At 36.3% G+C, this 26,969-nt stretch overlaps 1 protein-coding gene across 1 annotated transcript in view; it reads left to right on the plus strand.

Moving 5' to 3' along the window:
• The first annotated feature begins 864 nt into the window (after window positions 1–864).
• arid5b (AT-rich interaction domain 5B) overlaps window positions 865–26,969 on the plus strand; it is a 102,925-nt gene continuing 76,820 nt past the window's right edge. Inside the window, exons 1-3 of the mRNA XM_043254034.1 lie at window positions 865–2,046; window positions 2,307–2,561; window positions 14,402–14,636. Of these exons, the coding sequence (XP_043109969.1) occupies window positions 2,026–2,046; window positions 2,307–2,561; window positions 14,402–14,636 (511 nt within the window). The 5' untranslated portion in view covers window positions 865–2,025. The remainder of the gene's footprint in view (window positions 2,047–2,306; window positions 2,562–14,401; window positions 14,637–26,969) is intronic.

A 26,969-nucleotide genomic window follows, 5' to 3' on the forward strand; every position in this document is an offset into this window, starting at 1 on the left:
CAGAGTACAATGACTTAAATGCTGGCTGACGACCAGTATCTTACTCATTCTAATCTACGGGATTTAAGCTGTTGACGACGTTTAAAATCACCTTAATTGCGAAGATGTGCAGATATGTGGCGGTTAACAGATCGCTGAATAATGAAACTTTGATTCATGCTAAAAAAAAAAAAAAAAAAAAAAAAAAAAAAAATATATATATATATATATATATATATATATATATATAATTATAATTATTTTTATCCTCTTTATTATATAGGCTTTATGATCATTTTTATTACTAAAATAACCAAACATTATTGTATTACACAATACCTGTCATTATATAATTATAAATTATCAAAAATATGTTATATAATCTATTGAAATATTATTAATGAAGATTATTAGAAAAAAGCCTATATAATGTACAAGACCGTCATTAATTAATTACATGTTAATTAATTATTAATATGTATCTAATTATTCCTTATTTACAATTTATATATACATATGTAATTATTAACGCGTATCTAATTATTCCTTAATTATTTACATATATATGTGTGTAATCATCAATGTGTCTAATTATGTCTTAATTATTTACAATTGTTGTTATTAATTTTTTATAATACATTTATAAAAATATTTGATTATTTATTTTTAATCATTAACATTTAATACCTTCCATTTCCCCTAAACGCTGTGCACCTATGCATTCTATTTTCAGCCAGCTCTTCAGAATAATAACCCCGCCCCCAAAAAACAAAATACTGTCTTATGATTCAAATTCGCCAAATCACATTTAAGTCCGCTCAGTTCATTTGGGTTAGGCTGTTATATGAAGCATGAATGTGATCACATCCATAATCACCAGCTGCCCCTCGTGACTGGAGATAAAACATTGCATAAGACATAAAAATAGCTGACGTAAATGTTACATCCTGTAATTTAGGCCATATGCTACAACTTTTAAGGGCACAGCCATACATTACGAAATAAGACAAATAACTATACGCATTCAGCACGCGTATTAACGTTTGTAAATATTAATAGGGTTGTTATTTGACCGATCTGGTTTACATTCGTCTCGATGGCGATATCATATCCTTTAATTCTCGATAAAAAAAAAAAGCAACATTAACTCCATCAAGAGTCCGATCGCTTTGTAAGACGTTTGATTTCTCTTAGCAAACAAACGCGTGCATTATCGAGGCATTTCTTCGCCTAAAGCACGCTACAGGGGCGTATTATTGTTTCTTTACCAAGGACCGCGCTCAAATCACAGCGGCCATAATGGCAACAATTCAAAGGACGATATTAAAATGTTTCCATTAGTCGCGTTTACACGCGCCCGATACATTTCAACAGCTTTCGCGATCGCTAAAGGCGCATCTGGATCGCAACGATCACCGATCGCATCCCGCCATGCCCAGGCTCCTTAACGCGCGTTAATGTCGCCGCATTAGTATAACGATTATATTAAACGATTATACAGTAAACGCGCTCAAGAAAATAAAAGGAAGAATCTCTGCAGGAAATGTTTCGGTACGCTCATACAAACCTCCTTTGCGCAGGTCCTGGCAGAGGCGTAGCGGCGTAATCGCGCGTATTGTCAAATACCGCCGTTAAACGTCGCGTCTAAAAATACTATAATCTACAACGCGCGTTTACGCGTGGAGCGCTTTCACGACCGGCGCCGGGTTTTGTCGAAAGAGGAGGTGGGGGATTTTAAAACGACTTCGAGCGGCTGAAGGAGGGCGCGCGTGCGGGGCTCGCTCGGCGTTCGCGAATTTAATATGAACACGCGGCGGGTAAAAATGTAGCAAAACGACCGCGAGCGAAACAGGGGGCGTTGGAAAAATATTAGGCGACAATCGCGGACATTTTAAGCGCGTTGATTTCGCACCGCGCCGGTTTCATATTGAAGGTCGCCGCGTCGATGCGCGCGCTGATATTTTGCCCTTCCAGGACCTGCGGTGATCCATTCAAGCCAACAAGTTTGGAGAGAATGTTTGAGTTTAATCAATTCAGAGCGACGAGATGGAGCCCAACTCACTCCTGGTAATATCATCCACTCCGCTTTCATTTCTGCCTCTAATGAATTTATTGCGAGCGCGCGTCTAGACGCGCGATGCGATAAGGAATCAATGGGAGAAACTTTAGGACAAAAGTTAATATTTTATTATTCATATTTCCATATAATGTGATTTATCATGTGATCAGCTGGAACGCGCTCGGTCGCGTCTGATCCTGCGTTATATAAAATGTGTCTCTGTGTGTTGCTGAATATAAATATGGCATGTCTATTTGTGTTTCCGCAGTGGGTAGGCTCACCTTGTGGTTTGCACGGACCTTACGTTTTCTACAAGGCGTTTAGATTTCACCTTGAAGGCAAAGCGAGAATTTTGTCCCTGGGTGATTTTTTCTTGGTCAGATGTAAAGCGGGGGACCCCATCTGCATAGCAGAGCTACAGCTCTTATGGGAGGAAAGGACAACCAAGCAACTTCTATCCAGCTCCAAACTTTATTTTCTCCCAGAAGATACCCCCCAGGGCAGAAATGTCACTCACGGAGAGGTAATTTCTCGTTTTCATGCTTTCCGCGGAGGGCTCCGTCCCTCCGCGACGCGTTTATTGTGGTGTGGATGAAATACGAGCCGCGCGCGGCTTTGCGTCGCGTCCGTTCCTCCGGCGTCCGATGCGTCGCGTTTGATAACAGGCGCGCGCGGTCGCAGCGGACCCTCGCGTTAATTTCGCCTCGGCTCGTCTGCGCGCGAGCGTTTAGCGAACGGCGCTGGTGCCATTGTGCGAAGTTGTCGCGTCGGGGGCTTCGCTCGTTTTCGTCCGGTGCACAATAGCGCGGAAACCGAGATCGGCGGTTGATAGAATTGTGTTCGCTTCTGGCGAGAAGCGTGGATCGAGGCGATTATAGATCGATGCAAAGCGCGCCGCTAATGATGCACGGCTCGCGCCGGAGAACATGGAAGCCAGACGTTTGAAGCGCGCGACGCGAACTGATATCAATAGGAATTGATTAATAACGGCGCGCCGATCAAGCGCCCGCGATGCCTTAAAGGGAGCGAGTGACATTTTATGAAGGTTATTATGTCAAAGTGCTGCAGCCTCGTTCCACATTACGCACAAGCTGAGATGTGTTTGCCCGACAGAAAAAAAGCTTCTTTCTGGGGGGTTTAACCCTTTGGTGTACTGAAACATTGTTCCTTTGCGATACTGTGTTTGTTTGTGCTGCTCTGCGTTTTAAGCAAGTAAGGTCGGAAGGATTTTTAATAACACCCGTATGGTGACTGGGATTGCTTTGTAATTCAATGTTATATTAAGGTTATCGCGCCTGATTATTATCAAAATGATAATAATTACAACAACAACAATGATTTTTAATAGAGCTGACCGTTAAAATGATTTTGTTTGTGGAAGCTAACGTGGTTAATCATAAATGACACTTTTTTTTGGTTTTTAAACTGTTTTTTTTATATATATTCAAAAACTGATTTTATTTTACTTACTTAAATCTTTAAATAAGACGATAAATAATAATAATAATAATAATAACTTGTGACGGTGCGGGATGCTCTAAAAAATATAAATGCATTTATTTATTTTTACGTCATCTGATCGTTTAGTTATTAAATTAGTTTGTTGGTGCAACCTAATGTAGTCTAGTTGAGTCAGTCATAAATATTACAGATTGTGTTTTTTAATGATAATAACCATTTGAATATTTTATGCGTCCAGTGGCTCATATCCAGAACCAATAGTTTTATTGCTATTAATTATTAATTTTAACATAACTAAATAACCATTACCTACCTACACACACACACACACACACACACATATATATCATGCAAATGTCATGCATGCAAATGCCATGCAAATAATGTATGCAAACAACACAATAAAATAATTAACATGTGTTTTACCTACTAACGTAGTAATTTTCAGTAAACAAAGTGGTTTTAGCTTATTCATAGTCTATTTCTGATATTAACCGACAGCTATTTAAAATAGGATTAAGTCGAACGTCGTGAATATTGGTTATGAAAACATCGCCCATACGTTTGATCTCATATACCGTTTATTACTGTTGTTACAGAACAGAATGTTTTGATAAAACAGCACGGAGACTGTGACGCAAAGCTTTCCCATCCATCGCGCTCTAGCGATTATGTTGCTGAAGTGTACTGTTTTAACAAAGAAGCACAGCTGCGGTCTTACATGGGTAATGTAACAAGGCCTGTACCTGTTTTATCTTGCACTGCTCATGTAATCACCGATCCCGAATACAAAAAGACAATCTGCTGTGCGCGAACCTCTACTGTTCCACCGTCCTCCCCCCGCGGAGCGGAGGATCAAATAGCCTTTTCAAAATAATCAACAGGTTCTGTGCGAAGCCCCGTCGAAATGTCAAGGTTACTTTGCTGAATTATTATCAATATTAGGCGGAAACGTAAACCGTTGCCGGCGTCGACCTTGAAAACACGCTGTTTACACAATGTAACGAGGTGTTATTGAGGAAAAGCATTAGTCTTAATGCACTGTTTGTTCAGTTGATCAGAGCCCTGTCCTCTTTCCAACTTGCCACCGGCCTCCCTCCCTTCCCCCACTCGGCAGCAATGCCAATTATTTGCTTTTCAAATTTATTACGCATTCATGACTGCTGATCTCGAAACGGCCTGGGAGATAGGATTACCAGCCAAGGACAATGCCCTGCTCTTAGGTGTACTTTGCAGTTTTGAGAACATGGGCCATATTCCTAGCTGTTTTTAGGAGCGATAACGCAATCGTTATTATTCATACTTATTTGTAAGCGCTAATCGGTGACAGTTCATCCAAAAATGTTCATTTCCGTGGAAAGCCAGTGGCCGCCGTCTGCTGTTTCTTTACGAGCGCGTCTGGGTTCAGCAGAAGAGAAAAACTCGGGCAGGTTTCGCTAAAACGTCTACTTTTTGGTCACCAAAATTCTTTAAAACATCTTCGTTTGTGTTCAACGGAAGAATAAAACGTATGCAGGTCTGCAAAAAAAAGATATTTGAGAGAATGTTGGCCGGTAACCAACATTTCTGGTAGCCACTGACTTCCGTAGTATTGCACAAAATACAATGGAAGTCAATGGCTGCCGTCAGATTTTGACCAACATTCTTCGAAGCATCTTCTTTTATGCTTACCTGAAGAAAGAAATGTTTACATGTTTTAATTTGAGGGTGAGCAAGTAATAAAAAAAAAAATTCTATAAATATATATATATATATATATATATATATATATTTTTTTTTTTTTTTTTTTATATATATATATATATATATATATATATATAGATATATATATACAGTATATATTATTATTATTATTATTATTATTATTATTACTGAACCGTCTCTTTAAACTGTGTCTGATTGGCTGATTAACAGAAATTCAGCAGTGTAGTTTAAATTTTCTATATTCAGTTGCTAAATATTTTGAGTTAATGTTACTTAAGAGTGTTCATATGAATTCTGCAATGTTCTGTGCATCTTATTCTCTTTAATACGGAGTACGGATTGTACTTGTTTTACACATGTCCTAACAAGTATTGCGCAAAAAGACTGTTAAGAATGTCTGCCACTATTTTGTGCATTCCCAGTGTAGTTGCTAAATGAGACATGGTGAATTTAAATAACAATGTGATTAAGTGTCAGCCAAAGCACCTGCAGTAATGTGAGCTTCACAACTCCGCAGCCTCAGATGCACTCAGCAGATTGTCCAATTAAATTACATTTGCATTTGCAGCGAATAACCCGAGCGACCGCTGATAAAGTTAATCAGCTATCAAAGAAACTGCCATGCATTCGCAGAGGTTGCACTATGCCGTGTTAATGCGCAATAATAGACATGTTTTTCTGTTTACGAGAAGAGAGTCGACGTCAGTGGTTCTCGATTGATGGGTCATGACCCAGAAGTGGGTCACAGATTTGTTCTTATAGGGTCTCGAAGAGTGTGCAGAAAGTTTATGAATGTAAATGATAAAGCACAACTTGGTAATTAGTGCAGAAAAGTTAAAATGATAATTTTTTAAAAGGTCAGATGAAATGCTTCCCGTATATTTCGCTTTTTTTGTTGTTGTTTTGATGCAGTATTTTCATGCAAATCAGATATGAAGCTAGCCAAATTAGATGAATACCAGGCTTCCCCAGCTTTCTGGGAAAGCTATATATAAAAAAAAAAGGTCTGTGTGCCGTTAGTTTAAAATATCTAGCATATTCCAATAAAAATATTTTTATAATGTTTATATTTATATTATTGTATAATACTGTAGTATATGAAATCAAATTCATTTTTTAAAATAAAAAAACCCCAAAATATCCAAAATATTTTATATAGTTTCATTTGAAAATATATCGTTTTGAATGAAACAAATTCTATATGTTAAATATTTAGATTATTATATTTTACATTGTTTATTTTACATTATTTTGATTCTTTTATTATTAAATATTTTCTGTTGTTTAATATATAGTTTATATGTATAATTAATTAGTTTTATATTGCTGTATTTATGTATATTTATAAATAATAAATAAAAAAGCACTGGTGTGCAGTTATTGGTTAATTTTATATATATTATTCATTTAAATTAGTTAATTTGAATAAAAAAAATATATATATATATATATATATATATATATGTGTGTGTGTGTGTGTGTGTGAAATGTATATAAAAATAATCATATTTAACACATAAAAATAGAATTAATTTAAATAATATTAAAATGTAATGTTAGAATATATTTGTTATTATTTTATTATGAAATAATCTGATGTTATATTCATACATGCACGCGTGATTAAATCTATAAAAAAATACATCTAAATTCCGGTCTGTCATCGTTTACGCTAAACTGCTTTGGTATACTGTTGGGCGGCCGCTTGATGTTTATTTTAAAAAGCTCGAAGCAAAAGCATCGGAGAGCCACTGATCTGACAAGTTCCTTTGAATCAAAAGCGTTTGAACTTCTGATCAACACTCAGTCTTATTTGAAGGCTCACCAGCGAGGACTTTTACATAACACAACCGGCAGCGCGCTAATGTTTAGCGAGCGCGTGCATGCAAACAGGAAGGTACGCGAGCACGCTCGTGCGATAAAACAGGGCCACTCCGCAGTTGCCTTTTTTGTTTCTACACCCAGGTGATGTAATTTCCCCTCTGGCTGGGGTTAGTCATTCATTAGAAGGATAGCAGTGGCTGAAACAGCAACAGGCCTGCAGTGATCTCTTTCTGGCAGCCAGCCGATAAAATTTAACACTTAGAGTTTGTGCCTAGAGAGGGCAACATAACACTCCTGTGAAGACTTGCAGTTTTTGCTTTTTTTTTTTTGAATCAACTTTTTCTGCCCTCCTGGGCCAGCAAATTCTTGGGCGTACGGTCTTACTGTACTCGGCTGCGGATCTGTTTGTTTCTAATTACATTTCCTCTTGTCTTTCATCCCGTTTAATCTGTCCTAAAGCAGAAAAACATATTTTTTCCCCCTTCCAGAAATAAAGATACAGTAATACTCCCTAGCACAGCCGATATTTCATCTGCGATTGTATTTCACAGAAAATATGTGTCATTTTTAAGGGGAGGAATTGTTTTGGCAAGAGCTCAGCGCTGCTCTCACAGTTTTTCAGTCTTTAATTGGACCCAGTTGTTCTAGAGTCCCTTAGCTCATAATATCATTGTTTTAGTGTGTGTGTGTGTGTGTGTGTGTGTGTGTGAGAGAGACAGAAGGGTTTTAACGCTGTGTCGACAGACTCGGCGCTGGCGATGCTCTTGAATAGCATTTATGTGACATAAGAGCAGAACTAAATGGGGTTGGTGCTTTATAAATAGATTGCATATCAGATTCCAGCAAGCACCGTGCACTTTGTCTAACAGGCATAGTTTGCATATCCATACGAAACCTCCAGTGTAAGAAAAGATAATGGCCGCGTGTGCAAATATGCTCGCAAATTTCCTCTTTTTGAGTGCCAGGAGCTTCAAAGTGATCCAGGGAAGGGCGCTAATGTCTTATTAGTCGCTTCTTTCAGCTGTTATTTGAATTACAAACCTGGAGATTCAGAGTTGCGCAGGAAGCGCCGTGGCAGCGATCCAGACACATCTCCGCCGCCTGGCATCAGTCCACGTTTGTGTTTGAATCCCTGAGACATATTTATAGTTCAAATGAAATCAGCGCTCCTCTTGTAGGTAACATTTCGTAACGTGTTATTTACTTTCCCGTGGCGGTTCACGTCGGGGATGCGCAAAGCTGCATATTTTCGTAATTGACTAGGCAGCGAAAGCCTTAAAGAGACACTTCACCTATGTTTGTAACTTCTGTTATTACGTTCTCCTCTTTATGACTCTCTTTCTCGCTTGGAACGGATACCGGCACTTTTCATGTTTTCGAGTTTCATGTTTTTAATAGATGTCACAGAGGAAGCACTCGTTTGATCGAAACCACGGTAAAAAACGGCGATATTGTGAAATATTGTTACAAATGAAAGTGTTTTCTGTGCATGACAGCTGAATTTTTCAGTGCCACATTATATTTCGGAAACCTTTCTAATGCGCTCATTTGTTGTTCAGTAGAAAGCGATTAATATTCTTATTGATGTTAAAAACAGTCATGCTGCTTATTTTTATGGGAAGTTCAAAAGAAAATAATTTGTCGGAAACAGAGCGTTGGTAATGTCTTTACGATATTTTGGATCAGTTCAGTGCATCCAGATGATATTAGATGTTAGTTTTTTTTTATTAAATATTACAGAAGCGCATTACTGTATATATATATATATATATATATATATATATATATATTGCAAATGTAATCAAATCATGGTTAATGTGCTGCGCATATTTATGAATACACATATGTTAGATAAATATATGCATGTGTGTTTTTGTATTTACATAATGTATATACATAATGAATATGCACTACGCACACATTACGTAAACAAAAACTTAAATTTTGGATGCAATTAATCATTTAGCTAAATATTTTACAATATTGTAGCTTTCATTGTATTTACGATCAAATAAATGCAGCCCTGATACGAAGTGTGTAAAACCATCTTAAAAACGACACTCTTTCAAACAGAAGCTTTTAAAGCTTTGTTCGGCAGATTTCAACAGCGTCTAAAATTTGGCGCGAGAGATTTCGCAACTGCTTCAAGTTCAACGCTCTCCGCGGCGACCAATGGAAAGCCGGTTAGTTTTAAAGGGACCAGTGCCGTGCTTCACATACGCACCGCTGACAACAGACTGTTTGCAAGCTTGCAAAATTTAGCAGACACAGTGAAAGTAAATGGGTTGGAAGTAAATCAGTTAACATTTCCTTTCCCTTAAACCTTTTATTACTCTGAGCATTACGTAAAAACTCGATGCGGTGGATCTGTATACAAGTAGATTCTTGTCAGCGATGGAGACCGCCGTAAATGGTTCACAAAGCCTCTAAATGTATCCTACTTATAATATAATAAAAATTCGCTTAACCTTGTTTGGACGGGCGACCGGTCATTTTAAATGCTACGTGTAAATAATCAAGGCACTTAAGTTAGATCCTGATCGTGTGAACTTTTTAACCCCCCATGGTTGACATCGATATTTCTCGTTTTCCTTTAAGCTCCATCTGAGCATTACGAGCAAACATTGGCATTGTCTCTCAAAGCTCTCGCGTTTCACGACAAATGGATTTAATTTTGTAAAGCAAGCGTCGTCGTATTTCAGAGCGGCCCGTTCCGAACTCCCCCCCCCATCCAATCAGAGCGCGGCCCGACGCGCTCAAACGAACGGGCCGTCGTCGGGCGTGCTGTAAAAGCAACCGAATTAGATTCAGGAGAGATTTCAGTTGCACATCTGCAAGTTATTTCTGAATCAGTTCGTGCCTCTTTGACAGCGACTGCGCTAATTGCCGCGGGATGGAGCCGCGGGGCTCGTCTTCAGCGCGAACGTGCAAAAAACAGACGTTTAATGCAACGCTGGAGCTTCGAGACGAGAGGCTAAACTGTGAAAATCTGGGTCTAAACTTGGGATCGCTTGACGTCGTTAAGTTAGGGTTTAACTTCCGTGAAGGTTTACCCAAGGAGAGCGATCAAATGCGTTCATTGTTCGTACTGGCCGGCTGATAGCGCTGCTGGTATTACTCGCTCTGCAAATAAAGGAAATAATCAAATTGGATAACGTTAAGTATTTACTTCACTAGATTATCCCAAAAACGGGGGTTTGGCGCGTAAGTCATTTGTATCGAATTTGCTGAGGAACGGCTTCAGCGGTTTTGCGTGATATGAAATGCATTAATGATTTATAAAGGCTGTGAGATTGCTAATACCATTAACTCGTGGGTTTAAGCGTGCTTCGATTTTGATAGGAATATAAGTAAACGTAAACAAGTTTGTACGACGGCATTAGCTATGTACAATTAAGCATTAGCCGTTGTTTACATGCATAGCAATTAGGGACATCTAATATTAAGGGGTATTAAGAGAATCTCTGGGTGTTTTCATAAACGGAGGAATGGATTAACTCAAGATTGAATTGTAGTCTTTGATTTATATTTTAATACTCAAATTAATCTGCAGCCGAATGCCGCTAGGTATGACAAAATTGAGCTTACATAGATATTTTTAATATTTGGAGTGTATTATTTACAATAATTCTGATCATCTAGTTAAGTTTCCTAAAGATTGTCAGTATTTTAGACTTTTAAAGCTGGATTTGTTCGGATGTGCAGGTAAATATTGATTGTTACAATAAATATTTTTACAAAATAGTGGCTGCCATCTTATTGTAGTATGATGATTTGCATCATGCCATTTGGTAAAATATATATGCGGGTAAATATTAAGATTAATTGTGATGAATCGCATCCAAATTTTACATTTTGGTTTCATAATATATGTGCGTATGTGTATGTGTATAATTATTATATATATATATATATATATATATATATATATATATATATATATATATATATATATATGTACACAATATATATAGCAAAATCTAATCTTTTATATAAATATTTATATAAAAATGTATAATACTTATATATAATTAAATATATTTATATGTAAATATTTTTAATGTATAAACATTAACATTCATTTAAATATATACATGCACATGTGTGTGTTTATATATACATATATATATATATATATATAATACAAATACATACGTGCATATTAAGGAAAGTAAAATAATTAATAAATAAAATAATTAATCTAAAACGATTAGTAAATACTGACGCTTATACAGTGTATTGTTAATATGCAAATAAATAAATAAATATTCATTCTTGTGTTCAATTAGATTTTTTTCCCCCCTGAAATTAATATTTAAAATTTATTGGAAAATAACGGCTGTTTGGTTAAAACAATGTGCCTTAAATATACCGAAGTTGAACTTTTTAAAGGTTGTATCGTCCAGCAAGATCAATTATTCAAGAGGAATACTTCACTTAACTTTTAACTAGACATTAAAAGTCTTCCTGAGGATCCGCAAGGCTCTTTTTTTCACGTTAGCAGGTCAATAATTAAATGGGCATGCAGGCAGGTGTACAAATCTGCGGTGACCTGGGGAATTCTTGAGCTGACCCTGAATCGGTGGACTGAGACGGGCTCAGCATGAGTCTGGTTCAGGGGCTTCGGTCTCTATAACCCTTCGCTCTACTTCTGAAAGACCTTTAAAGGGTCATAAAAGGAGGCGAGTGTACATCCAAAAGTAAAGCAAGTAAACCTGTAAAAGCTTTTGATTCATCTTTTTCATAACATCGTTTAATAATAGAAGGGAAATGCAGTCCGCTCGGTTTTTTTCTTCTCCTTATTGTTTTATTTGTTTCCTCCTAAATGAATTTACACAATGAAGCAGCATTTCAATCAAAGCTGTGAGGCGCAGTCAGAGCTTCAAAGCGGCGGAGCGGAGCACATGATCTCATAGTAAAGTTTGCTGTGTCGCCGTCAGGATTAGCGGTGTTTGACCCACTTAGCTTTATATACGCGTGAAAACAGATGCCTCTGCGCTCAAATGGTCATTACGGAGAGGCTAGATTCATTTTTCTGCTGCAAACATTTGAAGGTGTGCAGCCGTTTTACATTTTCACCCGCAGTGGATAAGAAAAAGGTCATTTAAATTAGTGGTTGTCAAATGGTTCTTTAAATGCAAACCGACATGTAACAAAGCACCTAAATGAAAAGCAAACTAAATATATGTTTTTAGGGTTTAAGTAGCTTGCATTATTTCATTTTAATTTCCTTTTTATCTATTTCTATTTATTTTTTATTAATATATTTTTAGTTATTGTTTTTCAATTATTTATGTATTTGAAAAATTTTTTGTTTACATTATAATGTAAGTTTTTTGTTTATTTATTCATGTTTTTTCTTTTTAAATTAATTTATTTATTTGTTACTTAGTTTATTATTTTTAATTATTTAATTTTATTCAAATGTATTATTTAATTCCATGATCTAAATTTTTATTTATTTTATGATTTTACTGATTTTTATTTATATATTGATTTTATTTTTATATATATAAATATATATATATATTTTTTTAATTATAACAATTTTAATATTTTTTTAATCTATCCTAATTAATGCAACTAACTACTTGGTGCATTTAGGATGGTGTATATATATATATATATATATATATATATATATATATATATATATATATATATATATACACACACACACACACACACACATATATATATATATATATATATATATATATATATATATATATATATATATATATATATATATATATATATATATATATATATATATATATATATATATATATATATATATATATATATATATATATATATATATATATATATATATATATATATATATATATATATATATATATATGTGTGTACGTATTATATTAGACCTGTCAAACGATTATTTGATCGTATTCATTTTTTTTTTTTCTGATAGTTCATGCTTCTTGATATTTAATTTCTGGGTCGTTACCCACCAGTTACTTTCCCCCAGTTTTTAACTGCAGTATTCTACATTGCAGAGGAATGCTATATAAACCTAGAGGAATGCATACATGCCCCGGCGAAGGAAATCGTAGATAACGCGTTCATATCCTTTCATTCGAGGCTTTTATTAAGGCCAAACCCCCTTGACTTTGGACCTCTTGGTAACTTTATAAACCTTTTCATATGGTGCGGTTAGGTACGCCGAAGCAAAGTTTCGTGCCATTACTCTGCGAGAGATAAATCGTTTGCTTGACAGCACGACAATGGGACCTATTCTATGGAAGCAAGAATATAAATATCTGAAACCTAAAAAGAAACAGCCCTACTTAAAGAGGACGTAATTAGACATGGCCCGTTCAGCAGAAAGTTAGCGCTGCCTGCAGATCCGGCAGAATGAAGCACAGAACGGAGAAGAAACGAAGAAATGAACTATATTGTAAAAGTGTCGCAGAGCAGGTATTCCCTCTGATCTATGCTCACCGTTATTGGGTCACACTTGGGAAGCTTAGCCAAACAATGCGGAGGAAGCATTCAGTGAATTTTTTCAGTGTGCTGAACGGTGCAGAGTCAGTCAAAAGTGCACGATCCAGGGCTCTGCCAAATCCGAACGCATCTGTTCCCCAGATTCTCTTTATAACTGGGACCGTTCTGTTATCCCGTGCCAGGTCACAAGCAAAGCTCTTGCTTAACTTTTATAAACGAATAAAGCGAGCAAGACTGCTTGGCAAAGTCATTGTAATGCCTTAGTGATGCATTAAGATGGAATTGCACTCGAAATTACAACATTATGAATCGCAAAAGATAGAAATGGCTTGAAGAAATGATTTTTTTTCTTCAAATAAACTTTTATTTTGCACATAATGTAATCGGATTAGTTTGTTTGTGTGGAGTCTTTGGTAATGGGGTCATTACGTTGGGGTCAACTTATTATTTTTTTATTGAAAATGGAAGCAGTGTTTACTGCTTAATATTTATATATAAAGAATGGCATTTATTTTTTTATTTTTGAATAAAATCTTTGTATCCGTCACCGATAATTTTATAAATTGTATTTAAATATATTATATGTTGTATTTGTTTATTTTATTACTTAATTGTTATATTTTAATAATTAATTTAATTTAATTTTAATTATTTAGCAAATTTTATGTCATTTATTTAATGTTTTATTTATTATTTTATAATTGTACTTATTTTTATTACATTTTTTATTATGTGTATTTTTTAAAATATATTTGGGATACCATAAGGTCAAATTATCTCATGTTTTAAGAGACTTTTTCACCCCGTTAATGTTTTTTAAGGGACATTTGAGAAAATATTTGAATTAATTTGGGAATTTTGCCTGTTTTTGCCACTGCACCTCACTTCGCGTATTTCTTTCAACAGGATGAAGTGATCGCCGTCTCTGAGAAAGTCATAGTGAAGTTGGATGATCTGGTGAAATGGATGGTGCCGGATGTGTCGAGTTGGAACAAGGGTCTGCGGGCCGTACCCCTGAAACCAACCGTGCTGAAGGAGCTCGGCAAAAACGGCCAGAGAGAAGCGCTCCACAAATACAGAGAGTCCACCCTCAACAGCGGCCTCAACTTCAAGGACGTCCTCAAAGAGAAGGCCGAGCTCGGTACGCAGCGCCATTTCTCATTTACGCGAGCCGTACAGTAAGGCTGGATTACGAGTAACGATTTGATTGCGGCTGTGTTCTTCGCGACAATCATTTCCTTTGCGAAGAACGCGGGGAAAGACGTTTAATCGCGTAAATCTCACCTGCGTGTTTGCATAACATTTAAGGGGGAAAAAAACGCCACTAACCAACCGCCTGCAGCCCTTGATAATAACACGGCTTGAATGTTTGTCTCGAACCTATTTTTTACGCCGGGTAGAAACTTAAGCGATTGTACAAGACGCAACAAGAAAGCGTTTGAGTGTGACACTTGTTTAAACAGGCAGGGTGTCGTCCCTTCATTCGTCTCCCTCTGCGATTTTTTTTTTCCCTTCTTTGGTTGTTTGTGTCTCTCATTAACTGGAAACAATATGGTGTGTAAATGCTCATTAATGTGCAGACGGATCACACCCAGCGTGATTACGCTTCCTGCCTGATTGCTCAGTAAGGATCCGGTTTATCAAAGCATCGCATGTTTGGTTTTTTAGCTTCGGCAGTAACAAAACATTTGATGCACTTTGTATCTTTTGCGTTTTTTTTTAAACCGCGTGCGCTTGATGGCTAAACGAAACGGGGTCAAACTCCATTTTGTGTTATGAAGGAGATACAATAAATAGCGTATGTTTCCTTTATTAGCCGTTGACACAGTTCAGGAGTGATATCAGATGAGCTGTTATATTTGCAACCTTTGTAATGTAAGAGTCCTCCACCGGTTCGAGTATATGGTGCGCTGTTTGCATTTACAACCTTATAAATGTGTCATTTTGGCTGCGTTCCTCTTTTGCAAATATCTGCTGGCTTGGATTGGGTGATAATGAATACTCGCGATCAATTTGCTAGCGATTCACGTCAGGCACAGCTGTGAATATTACACATTTTAACGTGCTGTTTATTAAGCGTCTTCAGGAATTCTTAATTGTCTTGTTAGAGTGTTAAAAATGACCTGATAGTGGTTTTTTTACAGTTTTCTTTTCATAGTGAAAATGTTATTTATATTAAATAGCCAATAGGTTTTAGTTTATCAAATCAAAGTTGTAAACATGATGTTAGTTGGTAATGCTAGTCAGAAGCACAATGAATCATCAGTATTTTAATAAATCAACAAATTATGTAAAATGTAAGGAAAAAAATGTGTTTCTTTATTTGTGGATTGTTTACTTTGAAAGGTTTTGTGTGTGTATATATATATATATATATATATATATATATATATATATATATATACATATATATATACATATATATATATATATATATATATATATATATATATTTATATATACATACAAAACCTGGGTGTAAAATATCCACAAAAATAATAATAAAAAAATGTATGTCTCTTTATTTATATAGATATATTATTTAGCCTAACATGCCTAATTTCAAATGAACATTTTTAAATATGCATATGAAATGAACTAAGAAAAAAATGATAAAAAAATGCACAAATTTATAAAAAATGTACAGTTCATACAGCTCTATAGATTATCGTATAAAGTCAGAAAAATATAAAGATAATTGTTTTAATCTATATCGCCTAGCCTAGGCAGTCAAAAGGCCAGTGAGGGATTTCCACAATTCTACAGACTCCATAATGCCAAAAAAAAAAAAAAAAAATCTGTTTTTTATTGCATAGCATTTGATTCGGTTCTCAGGCAGGTTAAAAGCCATCGAAGGGCTAAATATACATATCACCCCCTTCAGTTTGGTGGATATAATAATTATGCGGCACTAGTGGATGGATCTTTTTGCTTTGCCAGTTACTGGAATTTGCATACGGCTTTGTCTCGAAGCGTGGAGGCGAATGTGCTCTCAAGTGGCCTGATGTATGAGGTTCCTATGAGATAGAAGAATCAATAATGGATGCTTTGTCACTGTAGCTTATGTGCAGGCTACAGCTGCGAATGACAATCAATAGCTGCACAAAAAGATCTGTGATTTATTCGCTGTCAGTCCTGCAACCTTATTATTTCTTTGTGTATTGTGAGTGCGCGCATTTTTGTAATGTTAATAAGTCGCTTTTTAATGACTCTGTATGAGAGTGTTTGTGTCAGGATGCTAAATGGATTTACTCGAGATGCACTTGGTAAGCGAAATATTCTGGCACGGGACCATACTGGCTGCCGGTATCATTTCAGTATCAGTCTGTTTATCACAAATAAAGCATTGCACGCCGTTCCAATCCCACAGGGGCTTGCGTTCTCCATTAAATGCAAAAAGAGATATTTGGAAAACCGCGCCAGCTGCTCTTTTCCATGAAATCGCTACGAATAGGAACGTAAGCTCTTCAGCTTCAAAGGAATGCAAAAGCGGCATGAAACCAGTCCATACAACTATATTTGACCCTCATGTTGTTCCAAACCTTTATAAGCTTCGTGTTTTGAAGGATGCTGGTAACCAAACGGTTGATGGAAGCCATTGACTTCCATTGTATTTATTTTATAATAACACGTAAGTCGATTGTTACGAAAACCTATTTGGATGCCAACGTTATTTAAAATATCATGTTCCGTTTTCAACAGAAGAAATTAAGTCGTACAGGTTTTAAACGACATTAGAGTAAATAATGAAAGAATTTCGTTATTTCGAAATTTTGGGGTAAACTATCACTTTCAATTTCGAACGGGCCAAAAAATGAAATCATTATTCACTGATTGCATGATAGCATATCGAGTTAAACTCGATAGTTCAGTGGAAAAGAGCGGCTAGTACATTCTTCGAAATTACTCCTTTTGTGTTCCAATAGAAGTACAAAGGTCAAACGGGTTCGGAATGACCTGAAGGTTGAGCGATAGCATTTCTGAGCGAACTGTATCTTTAACTGACCACATCAACTTAGCGTTTCCGACCTTTGCACATCAGTTTATTATGAAAACCTTATGAAAATTACTGGGTCACAGAGTAAACTCGTTCGCTTTTTAATACGAGATCAGAGGCGGTTTTGAAATGAATCTGGGCCGAGAACGATTCGCCAACATGTTCTGCTTTCGAATTCTGCAGGTGATACAAAAACTGTGTTTTGAAACAGCACCGTAAAATAAAAAGGCTATAATTGCTGCCGAATAAAAAGCCGATGGTTCACCTGCACAAATAGGGATTGTATTAATAATTAAAACAGGGTTGTTTTTTTCTCCGCCGTCTGGTATGTGGACGACAGCCAGCAAAAGACTGCCAAGAAAATTGTGTGGAGATGTTAAAAATACAGTTCGTAATCAATTGAAACATTGTTTATCGCCTCTACTGCAATATATTTTGCCAACAGGGAAGAGCTTAGTGTCTAGAAAGCTGACATAACTTTACGCTCTGATTTGTGATGTCTGCAATAATTAGATTTTAAAAGGTCCTGCTTTCGATAGAGGGACTGCAATAATTTTAGCCGCGTCTCGAGGGAAACCAGAAGATAGCTATAAGGATTCTGCCATATTAGGCTCCTGTCAGAGCGCTCTGGGACGCTGCATAATAATAATGCAGATCTTTGGACTGCCCTTGAAAGCGCTGTAGATTTAATGATGTTCCGTTTTGGTTCCACCCTCTCCAGCGAAGCGCTTTTTTTGCGGCTTTTCCAAAATACCACGTTCGTCGCAGAGCATGCGAGGATACGTTTTAATGGGGAAGAGTTTTGGAAGAAGTTTGCAGAAACACCCAATAAGCGCCTAATATCTTGTAATGCATCAGTCTTGTAGCAAGTGCACGTTTAGGTTGCTAAACAAGTGTCGAGTGACAGCAATTAGTTTTGAAGTCACATTCCATTTCACCAGTAACTAACTCAAGCAGATTTGCTTATGCTTGCTCATATTCAGCTGCCAAGTTAGCGTCTTAGATGGAGGAAAAAAGGTTTAATGGATCTCTCTGAAGCTGAACCGAGAAAAAAAAAAAGGGAAAGAAAAACAAGTTGAAATTGACTTGATGCATTCTTAATCTCATAATTAACATATCTCCCCTCTGGCCTTGTTACGCAGTGTGATGAAGTTTGACTTTGGGATATATTGCTCAAATTAATTCTCATGATGGTAGCGATATCTCATCTAATTTCTGCTTTGGCTGCCGACATCAAACCCATTCGGGTCACAGGAAGGATGGTGCTGGCTATTTGTCTGTTTGCTTGTCTGAAAGCCTGCGCTTGTGTTACTGGGTTCAGTTCAGGTTCTCTGACTAATATGATATATATACGATATATAAGAAGAGCGCTGAAGAGTCGTTGTCTTTGAACAATGGTTGGGTGTTATCAGATGCACCGTGTGATCAGAACCCCACCCTGCTGTGCTATCTGTGTATGATATGGGACATAATGAGCAAACGGTAACTCAATGCCGGATGGGGAATCTTTAAGATGATCGGGTGTTGATTTGCAGGGAGCGTGAGAAGTGGAAATGTCTCGTATTTTCAGTGGTGTTTGAGAGATCGTTTGCGCTGCACCTGGAGGGTGGTGATATAATCACTAATGGCTTCTCTTTCATGGTGGATGTGATATACTTGCACAATTATAGTTGCGTAAAATGAATAATAGAGCCTAACAACACACCTGACAGAATGTATGACTGTATGAAACTGATTTATTTATCTCTGTTTATCTATCTTTATCTGTCTGTCTGTGGTATGATTCTGTCTATCTATCTATCTATCTATCTATCTATCTATCTATCTATCTATCTATCTATCTATCTATCATATAATTCATCTGTCATTTAATTCTATCTATCTATCTATCTATCTATCTATCTATCTATCTATCTATCTATCTATCTATCTATCTATCTATCTATCTATCTATCTATCTATCTATCTATCTATCTATCTATCTGTCATTTAATTTTATCTATCTATCTATCTATCTATCTATCTATCTATCTATCTATCTATCTATCTATCTATCTATCTATCTATCATCATATAATTCATCTGTCATTTAATTCTATCTATCTATCTATCTATCTATCTATCTATCTATCTATCTATCATATAATTCATCTGTCATTTAATTCTATCTATCTATCTATCTATCTATCTATCTATCTATCTATCTATCTATCTATCTATCTATCTATCTATCTATCGTATAATTCTATCTTTCTATCTATTGTTCTTTCCTTCTCTTTTTATTCTCCTGTGTCCATCTACATAATCCTGTCTGTATATTTGAACATATTTATCTCCCTATAAATAACTGTTATATATCTTTCTGAGTATCCAGTTATCCCTATATCTCCCCATTTGATTCCTTCCTACTATCATGGAGTAGTAAAAGTGGCATTTTTATTATCTGTTCAGACTGTATTTGTATGTGGAGCTTCTTTCTGGGATCTCTGTTAGAGACAGCTTTTGGCTCGTGGCATGCTGGGGTTATTGGCTAGAATCTGTCTGCTAAATGACATTCATGTCAAAAACATTAATGCTGCAGTTGATTTGTGACAAGAACCTATGTGACTTTCATTTTCATGTCCTGAAAAAGGCAATCCATGTTGCGCTGACACTGGCAGGGAGAGCGAGGCTAATGCGAAAGAGAGTAAAACAGATGATACGTTAACTTTCACGGCCAGGATAATATATTCCAGGCTAAATACAAATGATGTTGCAAACACGGAGAGTCTGGGCAGGAAATTGTGTCCTATATTTGAGGCGCAAATAACCAAATGCATTATTATGTATATAGAGCGTACATTATTGTAGATGGAGCGCTGAAAAAACTGGTTTGTTTTAGCATTTGCTTTACATTTTGAGAACTTGGATGTTATTTATAAAAAGACATCACCATCCTGCCAAAGCAAATGAAAAGGCGCTTTGATTTTTGAATAATCCTTATTACAGAAACGAACGTCTGTGCTTCGCCGTCTTTAGACTGATTTGGATTGCTCTGTTTGTTCTGCTCTCAATCCAGGCGATTATTTCATTCTTCGTTTTTTTCTAACCGTCATGTTTTTCTTATTGGCAAGCCTGCTGGAAGTTTACAGGGCTTATTGTCCATTAGAGCTCTCTGATCTTCTTATATCGCTGTTCTCTGACTGAATCCAGGCACCGGAGCCGGCGTTTCCAAAACCGTCGAGTGGGAATTGAAATGGAAAAAAGCCTGTTGGTTCCCTAATAATGGCAGAGTCATTTTTTTTTAAAACGTAAAACTGGGAAAGGAGCTGTAATCATCGCCCAAACGTATTTGTTTTTGTTACTTTGCCCCGTTTTCATCATTTTCACAAGGCAAGACTCACCGAGCTGAAGTATGCGAGGTGAGATAGCGTCCGTGCCAGCAGACAGTCCGACAATGTGTACGTCTCCCAGGCCTGACCTTTGAGGAAATGAATAGTTTTATTGTCTGTCCATTACAGAGCCTGAAACAACAGACGAGTTATTAACGTTACTCCTCCTATAATGGCAAACCCCCCCTCCAAACCCAACAACCTGAAGCTGAACGGAAAAGAGGAAAAACATGGCAAGAGTTGCCAACAGCAGATGGAAAATAAGCCTTCATTTGTCTTTTAGGAGCGTCGCATTATATGTTCTCAAACAGCTGCATTTGCTCCTGCGAAGGAAATTCAAATAAATGTTAATGCGGTGTGGTGATCTTTTCTGAAGTTCGTCACCCCCTCCGGGCAGCTATTGTGGAATCTTATATTTTAAAGCGAGGGGGCCGGCTGCGTTTGTCAGGAAACACAATGTGGCTTATTGTGGTGTCTGGTGCCAAGCCCCAGTCACTCACGATGACTAATCTGTTATTATCGTCAGCCAATCATTTCATGTCTAGTAAGCTTGGGAGGAGTTGCGAAATTCAAGAAGGCCTTCCTTAAATATTAAACGTCTCAGACTTTGTGCGCTTTACATCTCTTAGGCTAATTAATGCCCTATTTGCCCGCAGCGTTCATTCATTTGGCTTAGTCGTATAGCTCTGAATATTGTGTGCGTGAGGGGTTTAATTATTTGCTAATCAAATTTTTCCACTCAAAGTTCAATCTTAACTGCTTTATCATATTTGGCGCACACCTTTTCAAGGACTTTTGTTTCTTATCAGCAGATTATACGTTTTTTAGCTTTATATATTTTTTTGTAAAATGTAATTTTTTTTCATTAGTAAAAGTGCTTCAGGTTGGGATTCGTTTGTCTGTATGCTGTAAAATATTTACTGATTTTTTACAAAGTAAGCGTATGCTGCTAATAATATTTCAAGGTTGAACACTTACTTGACTTACTGGAAGCCACGTAGGTTTACTTGATTATACAAAAATTTGTGCCCGATATGATACATGAGGAATTTTTTTGTTGATCTTATGATTGTATTGCTTTGCATTATGTATGACTCCCAGCAATAAAGCCTACAGAGTATTGCTCATCATACTTATCAAGACATGTTATTGGGCGATAAAGAGTGACAACTAATAATTATATGCATTTTATCTGTTATACTGTCATAAAGATCTCACTGATTTACATTCCAATGTCAGAATTTTATTTGTTGTCATACAACATCTCCACCAAACAGAAAATGTTGAGTATCGGAATAAAATGTAGGTGCTTTTTATTTATTTATTCATTTATTTATTGTACTATATGAGCCTGATACTTCAAGTATAATGCTCAACAATAAAAGCATTTTTTTTTAATATCTAAAGTCACGAACTCTTCCATTTTGAAGAATTTTGTAATTATTTTGTTCTGCTTTTACAGCGTTAATATCCATACCATTATCCAGTTTGCATTACATACGCGACTGCATGTAGAATTCTAGTTTTACAAGAAATATAAATTATGTCAATAATTGTACCCCTTTCATGTTCTTGTTTTTCTTCAGTGGAACACAAAAGGAGAACTTACATTTGTCTCTGTTCCTCACGCAAAGCTGTCATATGACTTCAGAACACTTGAAATATAACGCACGAACCATATAGGCGCCTTATATAGTACTTTTGTCATTTTTTTGGGAAACCGACAGGTACGGTTACTGCGTATGCTTTTGTGTTCCGTGGAAATGAGTAATAAATTGTACGCATCTGACAAAAAGGGTGAGTACGTAATGACAGAGTTTGGGTGGCCTATGCCTATACGTCGGTTTCTTTCTGTGCATTGTTAAAAAGTTTACTAAGAGGATGTGGTATTTCTCTCGGGGGTCTGCTCTCAATACCCCAGGTGATTTGCACAAGCTTGCAGAAAAAAGGAAGACAGCAGCGTGCGTTTAAAGCAGAGATGACCCTGGTCCCGTCAACTGATGTTTCAGTGGCTGGAAAACTCTCTTGGACTGATTTATCAAGTTCGCTGTTAGCCCTTTGAGACCTTAGTACAAAGATGCCCTTTACTGCTGATGTGAGACCAATCGCCCATAGAAACATTTCTAATACAGCCTCAGTGGCCAATCAGCAGCCGCCTCTTACCCCCTGAGCCCAGGGGCAGTTGTCAGTTTGACCTTTAACCTCCAGTGAGTGTCAGCGCTGCTTAATAACAGCCATTAGTGAACACTAGTGTTTCCTTTCTTGTCCTCTCACGTACCGTGGCTCTTTGAGTTTAAGCATAATGACATGGCACCTCTCAGACATGTGGTGTCTAATATCCAGTAAGATAAGCCCTTTTGACTCTTCACAGTCAAAGGTTCTGCTTCCTTTAGAATAGAACTGGGTGGTGTGGTAGAAATATGTACATGTTGCATTCTCTGACTTGCCACAAGGGGCGCTGTGGCATTAACGTAAAATTGTCGACGTTAAAAACGAACTACCTGAATAATAACACCGTTTAACAGGGGTATAATGATGCATTTTTATGATGAAAGTGAATAATTATGTGATATATTAATACAAAGTGCACGAAACAGCATTACTCACCACTTGGCTTATAAACGTTTTTTTTATGTTTGTTTATTTAAAAAATGTAATAAATAAATAACGATTATAATGCCAGAGAACGGTTTGATGCAATTATCAAAATGTTTAATTACAGAAATATTAGCGCTGTCAAATAATTAAGTGTGATCAGTCGCATCCAAAATAACTTAAAAATTTTTTTTTATATTATATATGTGTATGTACTGTGCATATATATATTTATTATATACGTTTAAATACATACACATACAGTATTTTTGCATACATTTTTTTTACATGTGTATGCATATTTTTATATGTTCCAAATCGTTTTTTTTTTGCTCTGAACCTAACCCATTATCGGTCAGATGAAATGATAGGCCCGCCTCAAACTTATTTTATCGGTTGAGCGATTGCTGTTATGTTCAGTTAGTCGCGATGCTCGAATAAATATTTTAATTGACAGCTGTTTGTTTCCTACAGAATCTCTATATTGTGAAATGTTATCATGATATTAAAATAAAATGAATATTTTGGCCATATCACATCACGAATCATAATTTTAGATACCTCTTCAAAAAAAAGCCTAGCAATAAACGCTAGTGCCAATATCGTGCTTCGCGGCTGTGTTTTTTCTTAGCGCGGAAACCCCACGGTTCAAGACGGACGGTGATCCTTTAATAAGCACGCTCTTTGTGGCAGCTCTGAGAATTATGAATGATTAATTCTTTGGACAGTAATTGCAAAGGCCTTGTCTACCGCTGACTGCCGATGAAGAAATCAGCACAATAGTGCATTGATAGCGCACTATCTTCTTATCCTCTGTCATCTAATCCCTCCTTTGTGTCACACTCAAAATGCTTTTTAATTAGTTTCATTGGGTAATGCGCTTCTTTCCCTCCGTCTGTGGCTATTGTCATCACGTTGAGTCACATGAGCGCCGCCATTGTCTCCAGCGGGGGCTCCCCAGAACACGCTTGCCATTTCCCGCGAACAAGCACAAGTTAATCGCTTTGACATACGTGCCTCCCGTCACCAGCGCACATTGAGACGTGTTATTAAAATAAATACATACAGGCGAATGCGTTTTATCGATGACGTCCCGGTCCTTGCCTGCGTCCATTGATTAAAAACATTTGATGGTTCGTCCGAAAGAGTAGCTTATAAATGGATTAATGATTTAAGTTTTGCGTTAGAAAACGACGCGTAGAATTGAATACCGTTTTGCATTTACTGTTTCATAGAAATAAGCTACGCTCGGCTGTTTTTCCTGGTTGCATCAAAGACTGGCAGTGCGTTAATCCGTCCCTGTCGTGCTTATGAATTTCAGAGATGAAAGCTCTTTTATTTCCATTGTTTTGGACTCGACTGGAGATAAATTCTGGGGTGTCGCTCAAAGGGCCAGATCGGATCTTTTGTAGTCCGCACGAGAGATGTTCCATGATATCGAGTCTTGAACAATTCATGAGAGTTTTGCAGTGCACGTACAATTCCCATGACTCGCGTTCACTCGCTCTGTCATTCTGCTGTATGTTGCGCACAGATGCGCTTGTTATGTTGCTTGAAAGCTACATCTCTGGAAAAAGAAAGCATCCGTTTCAGATAGGGAGAGCAATTACGTTCAGTGCGCTTTAGAAAGGTTTAGCTGTGGTTTGTTTTTTTTGTGCAATCATATCATAGGTGTGTAATCTTAGTAACTGAACATCTGCTTCAGTCGGTGTGTTAGGCTGTATTGTAATGCTTCTGTGACGACGAACGTTTTTAGAACAGTTGTTAGACATAATATTTACATTTACATCATATTTGGAAAAATATTTTAGCGTGAAATATGAAATTTTGAAAATAACTGTTTAAAAATAACATTTTGAATGAATTTAAAAGTCAGTAGCTATAACTCCAGTGTTCAGTGTGTGTGTGTATGTATATATATATATGTGTGTGTATATATATATATATATATATATATATATATATATATATATATATATATATATATATATATATATATATATATATATATATATGTATATATATATATATATATATATATATATATATATATATATATATATATATATATATATATATATATATATATATATATATATATAATTTTATAAAAATCTAATCTTTACTGTATATACTGTATGTTTTAATCCATGAAATATGCAATATAATTTATTTGATACAAACAAATAATTTTGCTCACAAATATGCAAATAAGTTTTTTTCTTGCAAATGATAAAATTGATAAAATTGATTTTAAATTAATTTAATAATCATCAATAGTCAGTATCACATATTATATTATATTTTATTATAGAAATAATATGCCAATCTTTTTATTAGAAATAAAATACTTTTCTTTAACATCAGAAATATGAATACCGTTACTTTTGATCCATTCGTGTCCCAATAAAAAAAAAAAAATTGTAAACAAAATTGAATCAAATGTTAGTGTTTGTTACTGAAACTAAAGGAAATATGCACTATTATTTAATAATTGCAACAAATCAAACTTATTCACTTATCATAACTGAACACTAAAGGTCAGAAACTCTTAAAATATTTCAGGAGGCATTGCAAAACAAGTCTAATTGCACAGTTTAGGAAACTAGTTAAATCATTGCAACATCGCCACTGTTGCTTAATGTCATAATGCTTGCAAAATAATGACAAATATTGGGGGTTATTCTTCTAAATTGCTGGATGCTCATATTTCCTATTTCTTGAGCACATAATAGCAAGCGATCGTTCTTTCCCTGAAACAATATCTTTGTCTTCTGTATGTAGCTGCGCCTTGTTATTCAGTTTTCTATATAGAGGCATCATTAAAATAATAGGCTCAACGTGTCTTTCTTCTTGTCTCTTCAGAAAGTGGAACATTTTGACATAACCAAATTTGTTCTAGCCTGTCATGTTTTACAAGAGCCATTAAATGCAAAGTTTGCTGTGTGGTAATCAATAATACAGACAGTTATATTCGGAGCCGGTCCCTCCGTAGGAATATTAGTGCTTTGGCTTGTTGCTAGGGAGCAACACGAATTGTGCTGGAACTATAGCGGACGAATGCCCACTGCTGTAAAATATCGGCAGGTGCCATAAATCATCAACAAACGGTTTCGACATCAGGGGATATCCTGGAAAAATGAGCTCTGGGTAATTTAAGCTTGAACAAGCTGGAATCAAATAAAGGGTAATATCATAGAATTACGGGTAGAGTTGTGCCACCCACATCTGTATCACAAGTGAATCGCAATATATTGGCTTTAATTATCGAGCGATTCCTGTGGCACGCAAACAGCAATCGTACAAACTCGCCAAAGAAAGCATTTCGGTAATTGAATGCAGGAACAGTGTGTTTTTCCAAGCGCCTACTCTCTCAATTCAATGTTTCCTCTCAGTTTGGTGAAAACATCATACCGCGTCCATCATGGAGTCAATGAAAGGCTTGTTTGAAGGGTAATGGCTGAATCTTGAATGTTGCTCTGGCTTTTAGGACAGCCGAGTCCTTGGAGAA

Source organism: Puntigrus tetrazona, chromosome 12, assembly GCF_018831695.1.
Source record: "Puntigrus tetrazona isolate hp1 chromosome 12, ASM1883169v1, whole genome shotgun sequence".
In the NCBI taxonomy this organism is placed as follows: Eukaryota; Metazoa; Chordata; class Actinopteri; order Cypriniformes; family Cyprinidae; genus Puntigrus; species Puntigrus tetrazona.